Source organism: Muscardinus avellanarius, assembly GCF_963383645.1.
Source record: "Muscardinus avellanarius genome assembly, chromosome: 1".
NCBI lineage: Eukaryota > Metazoa > Chordata > Mammalia > Rodentia > Gliridae > Muscardinus > Muscardinus avellanarius.
This window is the reverse complement of record NC_137786.1, coordinates 88,977,708-88,992,925: the sequence shown is the minus strand read 5'-3', so window position 1 is coordinate 88,992,925 and position 15,218 is coordinate 88,977,708. Positions and strand designations below refer to the sequence as shown.

The 15,218-nt window shown below is 32.3% G+C and overlaps 1 protein-coding gene across 12 annotated transcripts in view; it reads right to left on the bottom strand.

Annotated features, from left to right (window-relative positions):
- The window catches only part of PPIP5K2 (diphosphoinositol pentakisphosphate kinase 2), a gene marked incomplete at both ends in the record, with an annotated part of 61,510 nt that extends 47,215 nt beyond the window's left edge, over positions 1-14,295 (bottom strand). For 11 of the 12 annotated variants that reach the window (XM_080694725.1, XM_080694729.1, XM_080694730.1 and 8 more), the window contains 6 exons: positions 1,835-1,936; positions 3,483-3,637; positions 6,239-6,324; positions 8,178-8,268; positions 10,560-10,755; positions 14,182-14,295. In XM_080694725.1, the coding sequence (XP_080550851.1) occupies positions 1,835-1,936; positions 3,483-3,637; positions 6,239-6,324; positions 8,178-8,268; positions 10,560-10,755; positions 14,182-14,295 (744 nt within the window). Of the gene's footprint in view, positions 1-1,834; positions 1,937-3,482; positions 3,677-6,238; positions 6,325-8,177; positions 8,269-10,559; positions 10,756-14,181 lie in introns of all 12 variants that reach the window. The other variant, XM_080694728.1, reaches the window with a different exon arrangement.
- Positions 14,296-15,218: the final 923 nt, after the last annotated feature.

Genomic DNA, 15,218 nt, shown 5'->3' with positions numbered 1-15,218 from the left:
TGCCAAAATTTTTAATACATAAGAAAAAGTATGATTACTTATATGGAAAAACTGATAAAGCAAGGTTTAATTCTCTCTAGAAAGCTATTAAACTGAGCATTATACTCCTCAAATTACTTCAATTTTAACAAAGAGAGACAGAAATAACTATAAAATATTATGGAAGGAAAGACTGCCAAAAGTGGTAGAAGAGTGACTCTTAAAAGGGTAGGGAAATCAATCAGAATGCAGATAAGAGAACGAAAGGCATTCTAAGCATAGGTAAAGAATAGAAAAGACAGAAGTACAAATAGAGTGACATATATAAGAAAAGTTACTTAGTATAGTTTTTACCACAAAAAATGAGATTTGTAAGACAGAGAACAGACTATGAAATATTTGTATGTCAGGCTCATGATTCTGGTTATTATCCTGTGATAATGAGAATTCAAAAGAGAATTTTTAAAGATAGACTAATGACCAAATTTATACTTTAGAAAAACATACTGTGCTCAGAGAAAGAGTGGCTAAAGGTAAACTTATTAAGAACTCAGTTACCAATTGAATCAGAAAGATTTTTATATCAAATTACAATGGTCACAGACCTCAAAACATCATTTACACTTATCACTGCTTGAAATATGTTGCTACTAGATTTTCACTCCTGATATTTTATTATTTAAATACCCCTGCCGGGCGTGGTGACACATGCTTGCAATCCCAATGCTTGGGAGGCTGAGACAGGAGAATCGCACAGGTTCAAAGCCAGCCTCAGCTACTTGGTGAGGCTCTCAGCAACTTAGTGAGACCGTTTCCAAATAAAGAATAAAATAGATCTGGGAGTATAGCCCGGAGGTAGAAAAGCCCCTGGGTTTCACCCTCAGTACCACCAAAAAATAAATTAATTCATTAATTATATTAAAAAATAAATGCCCCTTAAAAATCACATATAGTTGAATAAAAATTATCTCCCTAGTAATTCCGTGTGTTTTATTTTAAGCATTTAAGAATATTAAGGGTCCATAGGCTTCCAACTGTCAAAGGTATTCACTGTAAAAAACAGAATAGTAATCTTTAATCAAAAAGAAACATATCCAGAACAGAAGTTAGATGGAGCTATGGAGTTATGTTTTCTTCTGAGATTTTTGGTAAATTCAAAATACACAATTAAAATCTACAGTTTCTGACATAGAACTGTTCTGCTTGACTTATGATGTTGCAAAAATGATACACATTAAGTAGAAGTCATACTTCAGATTTTGGAGTTTGATCTTTTCCTGAATGAGTGATATGCAGTATCATACTACCTCCAGCACTAGGCAGGAGCAGTGAGCCAGAGCTCCTAGTCTGCCAAGAACTCTTGAGTGTAAACAACTGATACTGTATAATATACTGTGTTACTAAAGTATAATTTTTGATAGACTATGTGAATTAAATGCATTTTCAAATTAGGGTATTTTCAATTTACAAAGATAAAATCAAGTCATAACCCCCTAGTATTTCAAAAAGTACCTCTAAGCCAACCATCCTTCCTTAAAAACAGTACCACCCTAAATGTGAAGTTAAAATATACTTTAATCAAGCTGGGCATGATGGCATATGCTTTTAATTATAGTACTTGGGAGGCTGAGACAGGTGGATCACAGGTACACAGCCAGCTTCAATTACTTAGGGAGGCCCTCCAAGACTTAGTGAGAACCTGTTCCAAAATAAAGAATAAAAAAAAAAGTTATAGGGCTGGGGGTTTAGATCAGAGGTAGAATGCCCCTAGGTTCAATCCCTGGTGCCACCAAGTAATAACAACAACAACAATAATAATAATAAATAAAATAAAATATCCTTTAATCAATCCTACCTTGACATCAGTACCATCAGTGGGCATAAATTCCTCATATATATATGAGCCTGTTTTTCGTACATTGCTTTCTGGGGAATATACACTACTCCTACTGCCAATCTGAAAATAAAATAAAAAGATGTTCATCAAATATAAACCAAATTATTTTACTCATTTTGATAAATATCTTTGTTTACCAGCTAGTTCCCATCTTAAAAATTTTCAAATTGGTTAAAATGAATATTTAACATTATTTTTATGTATTTGGCACTATGTTATTCTCTATTGTCTGTAACTCATACGTAAGTTAAAGAGCATAAAATATAATGAATATAAAGAGTTAGGTTTCTAAGACTGATCCATTTTGCTACATGTCACTCAAGTTTGTTCGTTTGTAGTACTACAGAATTTTCTACTGTATAAATAAACCAGAATTAATCTATTATCCTATTAATGTCTGTTTAGGTTATTTTGAAAGCTTTGGTTATTACAACAACGATGCTTTAAACATCCTTATAATTCTTATCATGCCATACATATGTATGCAACCGTGCTTCTAAGACATGGCTAGGTGACATACGCTCACTTTGCAGATACTGACAAAATCTTTTAGAAGCTATTTTATCAATTTTAGAGTCTCACCATTAATATCTAAGAGTTTTGGCTATTCTACATTGCTGCTCATATTTGGTTTTATTCGATTATTGAATACTTCCCACAATAATGTATATTAAAATGGTATCTCGCTGGGCATGGTGGCGCTCGCTTGTAATCCCAGATTTGGGAGGCTGAGACCAGAGTAACGCAGTGTGTGGACAGCCTCAGCTACTTAGCGAGACCCTCTGCAACTTGGTGAGACCCTGTTTCAAAATAAAGAATAAAAAAATAGGACAGGGGTATAGCTTGGAGGTCAAATGCTCCTAGGTTTCCATCCCCAGATCCGCAAAAAAAAAAAAAAAAAAAAGTAAAATGCTATCTCATTCCTAATTTGCACTTCTATGACTGTTTATATTTTTAATCTTTCCAATCTTTGTAATATATTTCACATGTGATTTGTATTTATCAATAAAATACATATTCATGTACATAAAAGCTATTAGTATTACATTTTCAAAGCACTCTTTTTCTGGGCTATTTTTCTCAAAGTCTGCTTATCTTTAAATGAATTTCTAGTTTGACAGAAATACAAATGAAAGGTTAAAAAAAAAACAATCAAGTAACTCTTGGTATTCAGTAGGCAAGATTTTTTTTTTTTTTTGTACTGGAGATGGAACCCAGGGGCATTCTACCTCTGAGCTACACCCCCAGCCCCATTTTTTAAAAATTATTTTATTTTGAAACAGGGTCTCATTGAGTTGCAAAGGGCCTCATGCTGAGGCTGTCAGCGAACTGCAATCTTCCTGTCTCTGCCTCCCAAATGCTAGGATTACAAGCATGTGCCGCCATGCCCAGCAATTTTGCTTAAAAACATTAAATAACTACAATGACTCTTGGCATTTTTAAGAGTATGATATGTTTTATGGATTTATTTCTAGCTTATACATTTTTAAAATATCTAATAATAGGTTTATGAAATTATTATATGCTTTTTAAAAACACATTTCCTCTTACTAAAATTTATAGAACAATGAAGAACATTATTCATACAAAGGTTACAGAGGTTTACCTTTCTAAAGAGTCTTTGACTTCCACCTCCAGCAGACGTTGGATAATAAATGTAAACATTGTGATCTTCTGCACTAACCGGCTTTTCTACAAATGGCTTTTGGAAAACTTCCCCATTTACTTCTACATGATCTTCCCCTTCAATCAGATTGCATTCTATAACCAAAGAAATAGCAAGAAAAATTACACATTGCACTATATTACTTAGAAACCATTGTTTTAAATTAAAAAGCAATGGAATGTAGTGTTCTAACATCCTGTAAAACTACGGTTAAGCCTTACCAGCAAAAGTGGATTTATCTTGCTTGCTTTAATGACATTTAGGAAGAAAATTTTTTTCAACCAGTATTCTCAACTATAACATATGTTATCATCCCCCACCCTGAGAAGGTTTTGCAAAAAAAGATACAGAATTTCAGGGGTTGAGGTCTAGCATAGATATTTTCTAAACAACCTCTTGTGATTCTTATTTGCAGATAGAATTACACTCCTATTCTTTTCAATCCTCCAAAGATTAATGTCATAGCATAGCAATCTTCACCATCAGGACATTTCTTCTTGCTCATCTACATTAGCTACTAGTGCTTTTGAAATGGAAGAAATCACATTTCAACATAATAGTCCCAAGTAAGATAGATTAGAAATAAGTTCTCTTTCTCTCTCTCTCTCTCTCTGTCTCTCTCTCTCTCTCTCTGTCTCTCTGTCTCTCTGTCTCTCTCTCTCTCTCTCTCTCTCTCTCTCTCTCTCTCTCCTCCCCGCCTCCCCCTCTCCCTCTCTTTTCTCCCCCTCCCCCTCTCCCTCTTCCTCTCTTTTTTCCCCACTGTGGTACTGGAGATTGAAGCCAGAGGTGCTCTATCTCTAAGCTATACATTCAGTACTACTTAATATATACATTTGAAACAGGCTTTCACTAAATTGCTGAGGACCTTGTTAAATTGCTGAGGCTACCCTTGAAACTGTGATCCTCCTGTCTCAACCTCCCAAGTACTGAAATTACAGGCATGGAGCCACCACTCCTGGCTTACAGTGCTCTGTTCTTGTTAATTGGTTCTAGTAGTTAGAAAAACTGTATTACTTTGCAAGTTTCTTTTGTAATAATGGTTTGTGCTATAGAAAAAAATCATTCTGTAATACTGGGACCAGATATTAACAAAGGCCTTGAGATAGTATGATATGAGATTCTTGAATGCAGTGGAATAATATAAAAGGATTAGCTGGGCGTGGTGGTGCACACTTATAATCCCAGCATTTGGGAGGCTGAGACTGGAGGATCATGGTTTGCAGACAGCCTCAGCTACTTAATGAGGCTCTTAACAACTCAATGAGACCCTGTTTCAAAAATAAAGAATAAAAAAATAGGGCTGGGGGTATAGCTCAGAGGTAGAATGCCCCTGGGTTCAACCCCCAGTACTGCAAAAATAAATAAATAAATAAATGGATTATAGAAGCAGATACTTAGAACAGAATCTGTACAGAAGTAGAGTTAACATTATGAACTGAAGGATTTCATCAGTTTTTATTTAACATCATGGTCTACTATTGGACAAGATTACTATGATTTTAAGTGTTTTATTAAAGATGAATAGTTCCTTTTATTATACACTTTCATTGGTGCATTAGAGTCTCACATCACAATGTAGTTCACAGTGATAATGACACACATGCACAAAGCACTTGGTTGGCTTTCCCTCAGCTCCCTCCCCATTTCCCCCTTCTCCATATAAGATAATGAGATCGACATTGGTATTTTCACATATGTACACAATGTCATTAAAAGTGATTCCTTTAGAATCCTTACTATTACTGAAGACATTTTTTTACCACAAGAAAGATCACAAAGAAAATTAAACTTTGATCATGTATTTGATTTTAATTAATAGATATTTATGCAAATAGCATATGCCACCATTCATGATATTAAATGGCACTAAGAACCATAACTACTCAATTTTATGGACTTGCCATTTTATATTATCATGCACAGAACTCAGAAATAAAGTGATGCCATCAAGATAGATTGAGAAGGAACTCCAGACTGACACTGTTATCTTCAGGAAAATGTATAGGATCATTCGTACTACGCTTATGACAATACATGAAATTATTTAAATTAGAAAAGTAACCCATATGCAGAGTAAACAATCAAATTAGGAAGTTAATTTTTCATCTCTACACAAATGACAAGTTTCCTGTTTCAGATAAAATATGATATATTTGTTTCTTATAGAATTTGATTTTAGGTAAAATAAGTTTTGAAATTTTCTGAAATATTGTTACCAAAATATTAACTATTAGGGTAAAAATTTATCCTGACCTTTAAGCTATCTAAGACTTACATGCTATGATTTAGATTACCACAAAAAAGGAAGTGCTTTAAAATATTATTAGTATTATTTCAAAATTTCTAGACAAGATATTTAGTTGTGTCTTGTAACACAAAGTTTCTAAGTCATAGATGAGTTACTTGTTTTCCCCTAATCAATACAAATTTGCTAACTATGTAATTTCAAAATTACTTTTTAGGATAGTTCTGTCATATGTAGACCAAAGAAAAGTAGGACAAAAGGACTACATTATTAGCCTTTTAATTCAGTGTCACATTTTAATTTAATATAATACATGCTTATTTGTTTAAATCATTAAGGAAAAAACAGCAAATACAATACTATGAATTACACTCCTTAATTATGGTGAAAAAAAAAAAAAACGTGGCAAAGTATGTCAAGTAGCAAAGGCAACTTGTTTAAAATCTCTTACCTTTGGGATTATTTGGATCACGGTTCAAAATTGCGTAACGAGGAAGTAAGATACCTTCTGCTTGAAGAATACTATATACCTCTCTCCTAAAGAAAAAAAAAAAACATATCCTTATTGTTTTACTGCTCTATTTTGCAATAAATATACGTACTGTTCTAGAACCATATTATTAGCCTCTACTATTAAAAGACATGTATATCAAGACTTTTTATTCTCTTAAATGAGCATGTCATTTAAATTTTGAAAAAATATTTCCTATGAAAATATTCAGCAATGAGAATAAAAATTCATGCATAATACTTATATAGCTTGTCAAAAATACCTATATTTAGCTGGGCATGGTGTTACACGCTTGTAATCCTAGTACTTGAGAGGTTGAAACAGGGGGATCACAAGTTTGTGCCAGCCTTAGCTACTTAGTGAGGCCCCCTGTAACACAGTGAGACCTTGTTTCAAAATAAAGAATAAGAAATAAGGCTGGGGGTGTAGCTCAGTGGCAGAATGCTCCTGGGTTTAATCCTCAGTACCAAAAAAAAAAAAAAGTTAAAAAATACTAATTTTTTTTGCGGTACTAATATTTAAAACAAGAATGTGAATGTATAAAAATGGTTAAAAATGTGATATATCAACTTTATTGACATATCACAATAATAGAATATAACCTGACCAGTAAGAACTTTATGCTTAACATAATTCCATCTTTGTAAAATGTCGGTGTATTTACTTGGGAGGCTGAGATAGGAGAAACACAGATGAAGGTCAGCCTCAGCAACTCAGTGAAGACCTTCTTCATAAGTTAATGAGATCCTATTTCAAAATAAAAAATAAAATAGTGCTGGGGTGTGGCTCAGAGGTAGAATGCTCCTGATTTCAAACCCCAGTACCACACACATAAAAAACAGTGTGTATGTATGTGTGTGTGTATATACATATATATCTTTTGTATATAAAATATGCTAAAGTGATAGGAATAAATAGCTTTCTTTATGCTTTCATTTTCAAACTTCTTAAAGGGTACATTTTATATATTATATATAAATATTCATTATTAGCCAGGCATGGTGGTGCACGCTTGTAATCCTAGCATTCAGAAGGCTGAGACCAGAGGATTGCGGTTTGTGGACAGCCTCAGCTTCTTAGTGAGGCCCTCTGTAACTTAGTGAGACTCTGTTTCCAAAAGAAAAAAAAAAAAAGAACATAAACTTTCGTTATTATTCAAACCTAAGTTTTTTTTGTGGCACTAGGAATTGAACCCAGGGGCACTATATCTCTGAGCTACATCCTCAGCCCTACTGTTTTATTTTTATTTTTAAATAAAGTCTCACAAATTTGTGGATGACCTCACTAAATAGCTGAGGCTGACCACAAACCTGTGATCTTCCTGTCTCAGGCTCCCAAGTACTAGGATTATAAGCATGTACCACGAAGCCCGGAATAAAATATTTAAAATTTTGGATATAAATAATGCTACTCTCTGGAAGAATAAAAAAAAAACAAAAAACACCAACAATGCTAGTGAAATTATAAGAGTAGTTATCAGAACAAAACAGTAATTAAATGAAATATATAAATATATTCTATTTTATAATTTCACTTAAAAGTTTATAATGATTAGGTTCCTAATTTCATTATCAGTGACTTAATAGACAAACATTTTTCACAATTTTCCATAATTTAGTAGGCTTTGGAAGTAAAATGTGGCTTAAGTTCTTGTCTCACTATTTGAAAAAATACTTGTGACTCTAGGGAAATTAATTGATGACCTTGATTCTCAAGTTTCCTCACCTGGAAAATTTGTTAATAAACACCTATTTATAAGTATTATTTTAAGGATGCAATAGTTAATGTATGTAAAAACACCTAATGCCATGTCAGCCTATAGTAGGTACTAAATAAATGTTAATTTTCCTTCCTTAATTTAGCCAACTTAACCACTCACCTATCTTGTATGAGATACTGCATATTCAAGTCATTGATTACAAATGGATTCCTGAGTTTTGCATAGGCAACTGCTTTGTCCAGTGGAAATCCTAAGAACACATATCATTAACATATTCTATACAATCTCAAGATAAGTTGACATCTATAACTTTATCAACTTGAATTGATGTCATCTCCCATAAAATAATTACATTATGCAGATAACTGCTTTCTATAAAAGGTACAGAATAACATATAAATAGGCTTTAACTTATACTATTATATTTCATTTTTTCCTAGTTAATGTCACTGATAAAGCACATCAAGTCAGTGGTTTTATACCCAAATTAAAGCACTGACATATTAGTCAATGCCTGACTATTCAATGTCACCTGATCGAAGATAAAAGGACCTCCTATACAAGAGAAATCTGTATGTAAATGACATAAGTATACGAAAGTTACCTAGGAATTTTAAAAATAGGCATATACAACTCCTTTTCACTTGATATTTTGATGCCTATACACATAAATTAGCTGTTATTCAAATAACTTATGTACCTTTAAAAATAGCATCAAAAGGAGAAATTAATTCACATACAAAACATATGCTCAAATTTTAAAATATATAAGCAGAGTCATGCTATTGCTAGATCAATGTTAGAAAATCGGAAACTAATTCTCCCAAACTCTAGACTTTGGTAAAATTATCAATTATGATTAAAATGAACCAAATGGTAGATATGGTAAAAAAAAAAAGCATTAAAAAATAAAGAGTTTTAATGATTAATTTTACTCTTCATATTGACACTAACGTCACCAATTTCATCTATCAATACGTATTCTTGAGAGGTAGTACAGCCTGGCATGGTTACAGTACTTTGGAGACTAAGATGGGAGGATCCCTTGAGCCCAGGACCTCAGGACCAGCCTGAGAAACCCCCAAACAAAAAGAGACATACATACATACATACATACATACATACATACATACAGACAGACAGACAGACGAGCCCTATATCATAGGGGTTAAGAGCATAAACCAGTGGTAAGATCCTCGCTTCATCTTTTACTAGCTATGTAATCTTGAACACATCTCTAAACCTATGATCCCAGTTAAAAATGAGCATTGTTTCAGTCTTATCTAGTAGTATTCTTGAGAAATTAAAGTGTATGTAAACTACTTAACACAGTACTTGGCGAAGTAAGTACTCAGTAAATGCTACCTGTTATTATTAAAAGTTAGCAATCATACTTAAATTTAAAAGAACCAACAAAAAGCTATATTTAAACAAGTATTATTTCTAAATCTCCTTAATTTTTGAATTTTGAATACAGGTAGTCTACACCAAGAATAAGTTCTGCAAAAATCACACATTTTTCAAGTCGTATAAAGCCTCTCAGAATTCATCAATTACAAAAATATCTCAATGTCTACAACTTAAAGCCTCCCAAAAGAATTCAGCAACAGAAAATACCTACAGTCAGTTCCCTGCTTATGTTGTTGTTAAAGAGGAACTTTTTTCTTATCAAGAAATGGCATAAGACATATGAGCTCACATATAACACCTAGTTTCCGGGGGAAATAGTTTTTACAGGAAGAATATCTTATCCAGAGGGTAAGCAAATTTTGAAGTTCTCTGAAATGAGAGGCCTCAGTAAACAAAGACCAGGGCTATGGCTCTCTATGAAATAATATCAATTTACCCTGTGAAGATGCATTTTCTTTGTATTGAAGTGAGACTTTAACACAGCTCAGGATAATATATTTTGGCAACAAGTGATGATTAAATAGGTACACATTTATAACTAAGAGCACATATTTTAAATTATAGTTCTTAGAAATTCACTTAATTTATAGATTTTTAGCTTAGAAATTTTCAGGTATATGCTTAACAATAATTTTGACTAGGAAAAATTACTATAAAGTAATATTTTAGCTTAATTTATATTTGATTAATAAAAGCAAGATCTAAAAATTTAAATGTTAAGTTCTTAAGAAATAAAGTAGCATATATATATGAGGGATAATTTTCTCATATATATGAGATAATTTTCTATACTTTTCTATATGGCAAAAAAATGGCATTTAAAATATTTAATAATTCAAGAATTTATCCCACAAAACTAAAAAACAAACATACAAAAATACAAAAATAGAATTCAAAGAAGTGATCAAAACCTTATTTTTAATAGTGAGAACTGGCAACCTTTTAAGTATTGAGATATTAGTTAAATGTTTGGTAAATTTATACAATAATATGCTATGCTACATTAAAAATCAGGCTATTAAAGTATGATGTGGAGGGGGAAAAACCCTACTTACAGAATAGTGAAAAAGTTCCATGTAAACTTACATATACAAAATGACACTAAACTTAAGTCCCCAACCTCTTTAATACCTTTAGAATGGAAAGAAATAAGGCAATCGCATAAAGGCCAGTTTTCTACTGGTTCATTCAAAATAACTTCCTCTTCAAATACTACCACAGTGATATATTTAAATAAGGAAATCCTCTCCAGAATTTCTTTCATTGGCTTGGATTTGGATTTCTTTGCCATGGAACATATTCCAACCACAATCTGCCTTTCTGGTGGCTGAAACAGAAACAAAATAAAGAATCAGGTTACCTTAGTATGAACATAAAACACAATTATCTTAATTTTATTTAGAAGCAGATGAGTCATTTAAGGAAACCATAAAAGTATTGTGATGAATCAATAAAAGTAACACAGTAACAAAAGCTTTTTAATAAATTCTATCAGTGCTATAATAAATACCTTATAGTTTTCTACAAAGGCATTTGAAAATTAAACAAAAACAAAAATTTTCAGAATATTGTTATTATTTTCAGTCAAATTTACAACTTAAACAAATATCCCTTCTCTAATAGCCTCTAGTGTTTGTTTACCCTTCTGATAGCAGAGAAGGCAACTGTAATGAGATAAATATTTTATTTATTTTTTTGCCTATACAGTATTCAGCTATTTTTGTAGATTGAGCCTGAATATGAGTCAGTCATCAATGACAACTTGGAAGGAAATTTTAAAGAAAGCAACACTGGCAACAGAGATGGCAAGAACTTTCGACTCACTCAAATCTGCATACTCAATATTCCTCATTGATGGTGTTGCTAGTCATATACCAGTTTTAGACTGAATCATGGCTCAATGACCATGATTCTATCCAAATTCAAAAGGCAGAATATATAAAAAATAATATGTTCATGGATTCATAACTCAAGTTTTATTCTTGGGTTTTGCATTTGGGTGCTTAAGAGTTTTATTAACTATATAAAGCTATGCCACATTTTATAATTATTTTCTCTTTTCCATGATTTTATACATATCATGTGACATTATACTTGTACTTAAAAGTGGCTTACTAAATTTTCTCCAACTATAAGCTAAAAATAAAAAGGGATAGCATCAGACTTAAATTGTTCTTCTTTATGCATAGAACTATACTTTCACATTGACTCTTTTAATCATGAAATTTAATTTCAAGTCAGTATTGGAGTTTATTATAAATCAAACACATAAATAGCCAGGTGTGGCTGTGCACACCTTTGGGAAGATCAGATGAAAGGATTGCAGGTTTGCAGCTAGCCTCAGCAACTTAGTGAGACCCTGTTTCATAATAATAAAAATAAAGTAAAATAGGGATAAAGGTTTAGCTGAACAAATGCCTTTAGGTTCAATCCCCACTACAAGAAAGAAAGAAAGAAAGAAAGAAAGAAAGAAAGAAAGAAAGAAAGAAAGAAAGAAAGGAAAGAGAAAGCACATAATAAACTGTGTTCCTGGGAACTCTATTTCCTCTGATTATCCATTTTTATGTTTCCTATTCATTTTTTTTCCTGATCAAAAGCCTGGCTATAGTTCATTACAACATTTGTAAGGTAGATTTCTCAGAATAACAAAAGCATTCAACTTAACATTTCATACTCTTTTAGTTAAAAAAAATTAATATGCTGCTTTATTCTATTACAAATTTGTTTAATAAATATTTGCTTATTAAGATGAATATGAAACATTCACATTAAACATGTGAATAAATAAATAAACCTACATTCTTAAGAAAAATGACAAATTTTTCTAGTAGGCAAAACCTACGAAGTACAAAAATATTTTTTCAAAACAGATCTGAGTTCTTTTCTGTAAATCAGCTTTTCATTGCTGGAACAAAACACCTAAGCAAAACATCTTAGAGGAAGTAAATTTACTTTGGCTTTCAATTTCCATTTCTGGCAGATTCTACTGCTTTGGGCCTGAGGTAAGGCAAAAACACCATAGCAGAAAGGCAGGTAAAGGAAAGCTGCTGGCCTCATGGCAGCCTGGAATCAGGGAAAGAGAGAGAAAGAAAGGGCCAGGGCAGGATATACCCAGAAGGGGCACGACCCCAGTGACCTTTTTCACTAACTAGGTCCCATCTCCTACCATTTCCACCACACCCAAATGATGCCATCAAATTATGAATCCCTCAATGGATTATTAATCCACTGATGCGGTCAGAGAGAGTCCTCTTAAGCAGATCACTCCCCAAATCCCCACTTCTGAACATTGCTGCAACGGGGACCAAGCCTTCAACACTTAAGTCTTTGGGGAATACTTCATATCAAAACTATAACATTTTATTCGATTTAATGTCTAACAAAACTGAAGTTCGCTTTTTTGAACTCTTAACAGAACACTCCTAATTGTGCATCATGAATGCCAGCTCAGTTTATTTAACATCAATATTCCAAAAACTATACTATGTCTGAAGATTAGATACACAGAAAGTTGGTCTCCAAGTACTATGAGTTAGACATGGAACACAATAATAATAAAGTAGTACATGGTAACATGTGGAATACAAGTATATATGTCAGGTTACCAACAGTTCTAAGGGAGAAGTAATCATATTGCAATGGGAAAAAGAAAAAGGAAAGTGGGAAGAGCAAAAGACATGAAATGTTACCAGGGTTTGTTCTGAAGACTGAAACGTGACTCATCAGATATCCCCAAGTAAGGAGTTGTGAATAAAGCACACTTAACAGCAAATGTGTTTGTGCCATGAATAATAAATATAAATTTATATTTATTATTTATAATAAATATAAAAATTTTATATTAAGACATAAAAAGTAGGAAGGATGGGGGATTTCTAGCTGTAGACAGAGACAAGAAATAAAAGTCCTTATATGTAAGAAGACTGGACTTGATCTACCAGTGGTGTTCATACCTTTCAGAACACTAAAGAAAAAGGGTAAGGATAGTAGAAACTGAGTCAGTAGTGCTTTCTAGTCTACTAGAGCCAGAGAAGCTCTACTTTTATGTTTTCAATAGAAAATTTCTAGGTAAGACTTCAGGTAAAGTTTTGATTAACAAGAGAGAAGATTAAAAATCATTTTTTCAGGGGGAGGTTATGGGGAAGATGCTCTGCACATAAAGTTTTAAATAAATGACAGTTCAGTTGGCATTTCAGAGACCTAAGATTCCACTATAAAATGTTTTCATTACGAAAAAGGTTTAAAAAGTCACGTTATCGCTATTTTTGTAATGTTTTTATTATTCTCCCAAGTGTAAAAGGTTTTTCTTTTAAAATAAAATTCTTTCCAATATTAATAGAAAAATAAAGATTATAAGTCTACATTTTAAGTCAGTCCTCAGAACCTTCTTTAGTACCTTTCAAAATTATTTCCTTCTAACTTATCTCAATTTGTTATGTATGTTATATACAAGAAACCCTTTTAATTCATATCCTGTATTTCTGTCCCTCTTAGGCATTTTCTGTGCCCAACCCTGAATTAAACTATACACATCACTGAAAGAAACTAAAATAAGCATCATTAAACAATTTAGAAATCTGAACCCTAACCATATTTACTGTTATCTCTTGATTTTCCATCAATTCACCATTGAAAAACATCACTCTGACAAACTTGTACATGAAGTCTTAAGATTTTTAATTATTAATTCACAAGAGTGTGTAATAAACATACTATATTAGTCTCTCACCAAAGAAAGAAACAAAGGACTTACAGAGTCATCTTCCTCATCTTCGTCTTCATCTGCATGGTGGAAGAAATGTCGATAATTTCCAGGATTTATTTCTGTATCTTCTGGCCCAACAAAGAAAATAGGGGCTTCACTCATTTTTATTTCATTTGATACAGATATAACTTAAATGACCTATATTAAAACTGCTTCTAAATAAAGAGTTTCAGAAGAAAGCATTCTTCAAAAGACACATAGGTCAGCTGCAGTTTGTTTCTGCTTATACAAACACTTGAAAATATGATGACAGTTGACTGGCAAATGCTCCTTTGTTCTCAAATATCATTGCTTCATTGCAGATATCAAAGTTGCTCCTGCAGTTTAAAATACAAAGACAGTGAGGCTATGGCTTTCCTGAGTTGATACAGCAATCTTTATCTGAAATGCCACGAAAAAATTAATTTGAGGAGTACACACTAAAAATTTTGTGTGAAGATAATTTTAATGATCCTTGTAAATCAATAGAAATAACGATAAATAGTTTAAAATTTTTCTTCTGTAAAATAAGAAATTAAGAGTATAGTCTCAACAAAATATATCATAAAATTTGATAAGACTACACACTAAATTCTACACACTGAATTCTGCAGTCCAAAAATATCTAACAAATTAAAAGAAAATCATTCAAATTATAACAAAATTAAATTAAAAGTTATATCCCTCAGCACATAGTATCAGGAAAAAATAAACAGTAATGTGGGTTTATAAACTACTGACAATTGAGTATTAGTTTGAAAATTAAATCGATTTGTAAAAAGTCACTTTGAAAATAGTTTTTTTTAGAATAATTTTATTCTGCATTCTTAACTCATATATAAATCAACAAAATTAGAGTGAAATAAAATTTCACTTCAATAGCAACTTTTTGTGTGTGGGGGGGTCTGGAGATGAAACCCAGGGGCATTCAACCTCCAAGCTACACCCCCTGCCCTATTTTTTTTTTTAAATTCTTTATTTTGAAACAGGTCTCACTGAGTTGCAGAGGGCCTCACTAAGTAGCTGGGTCTATCCTAAAACCACCA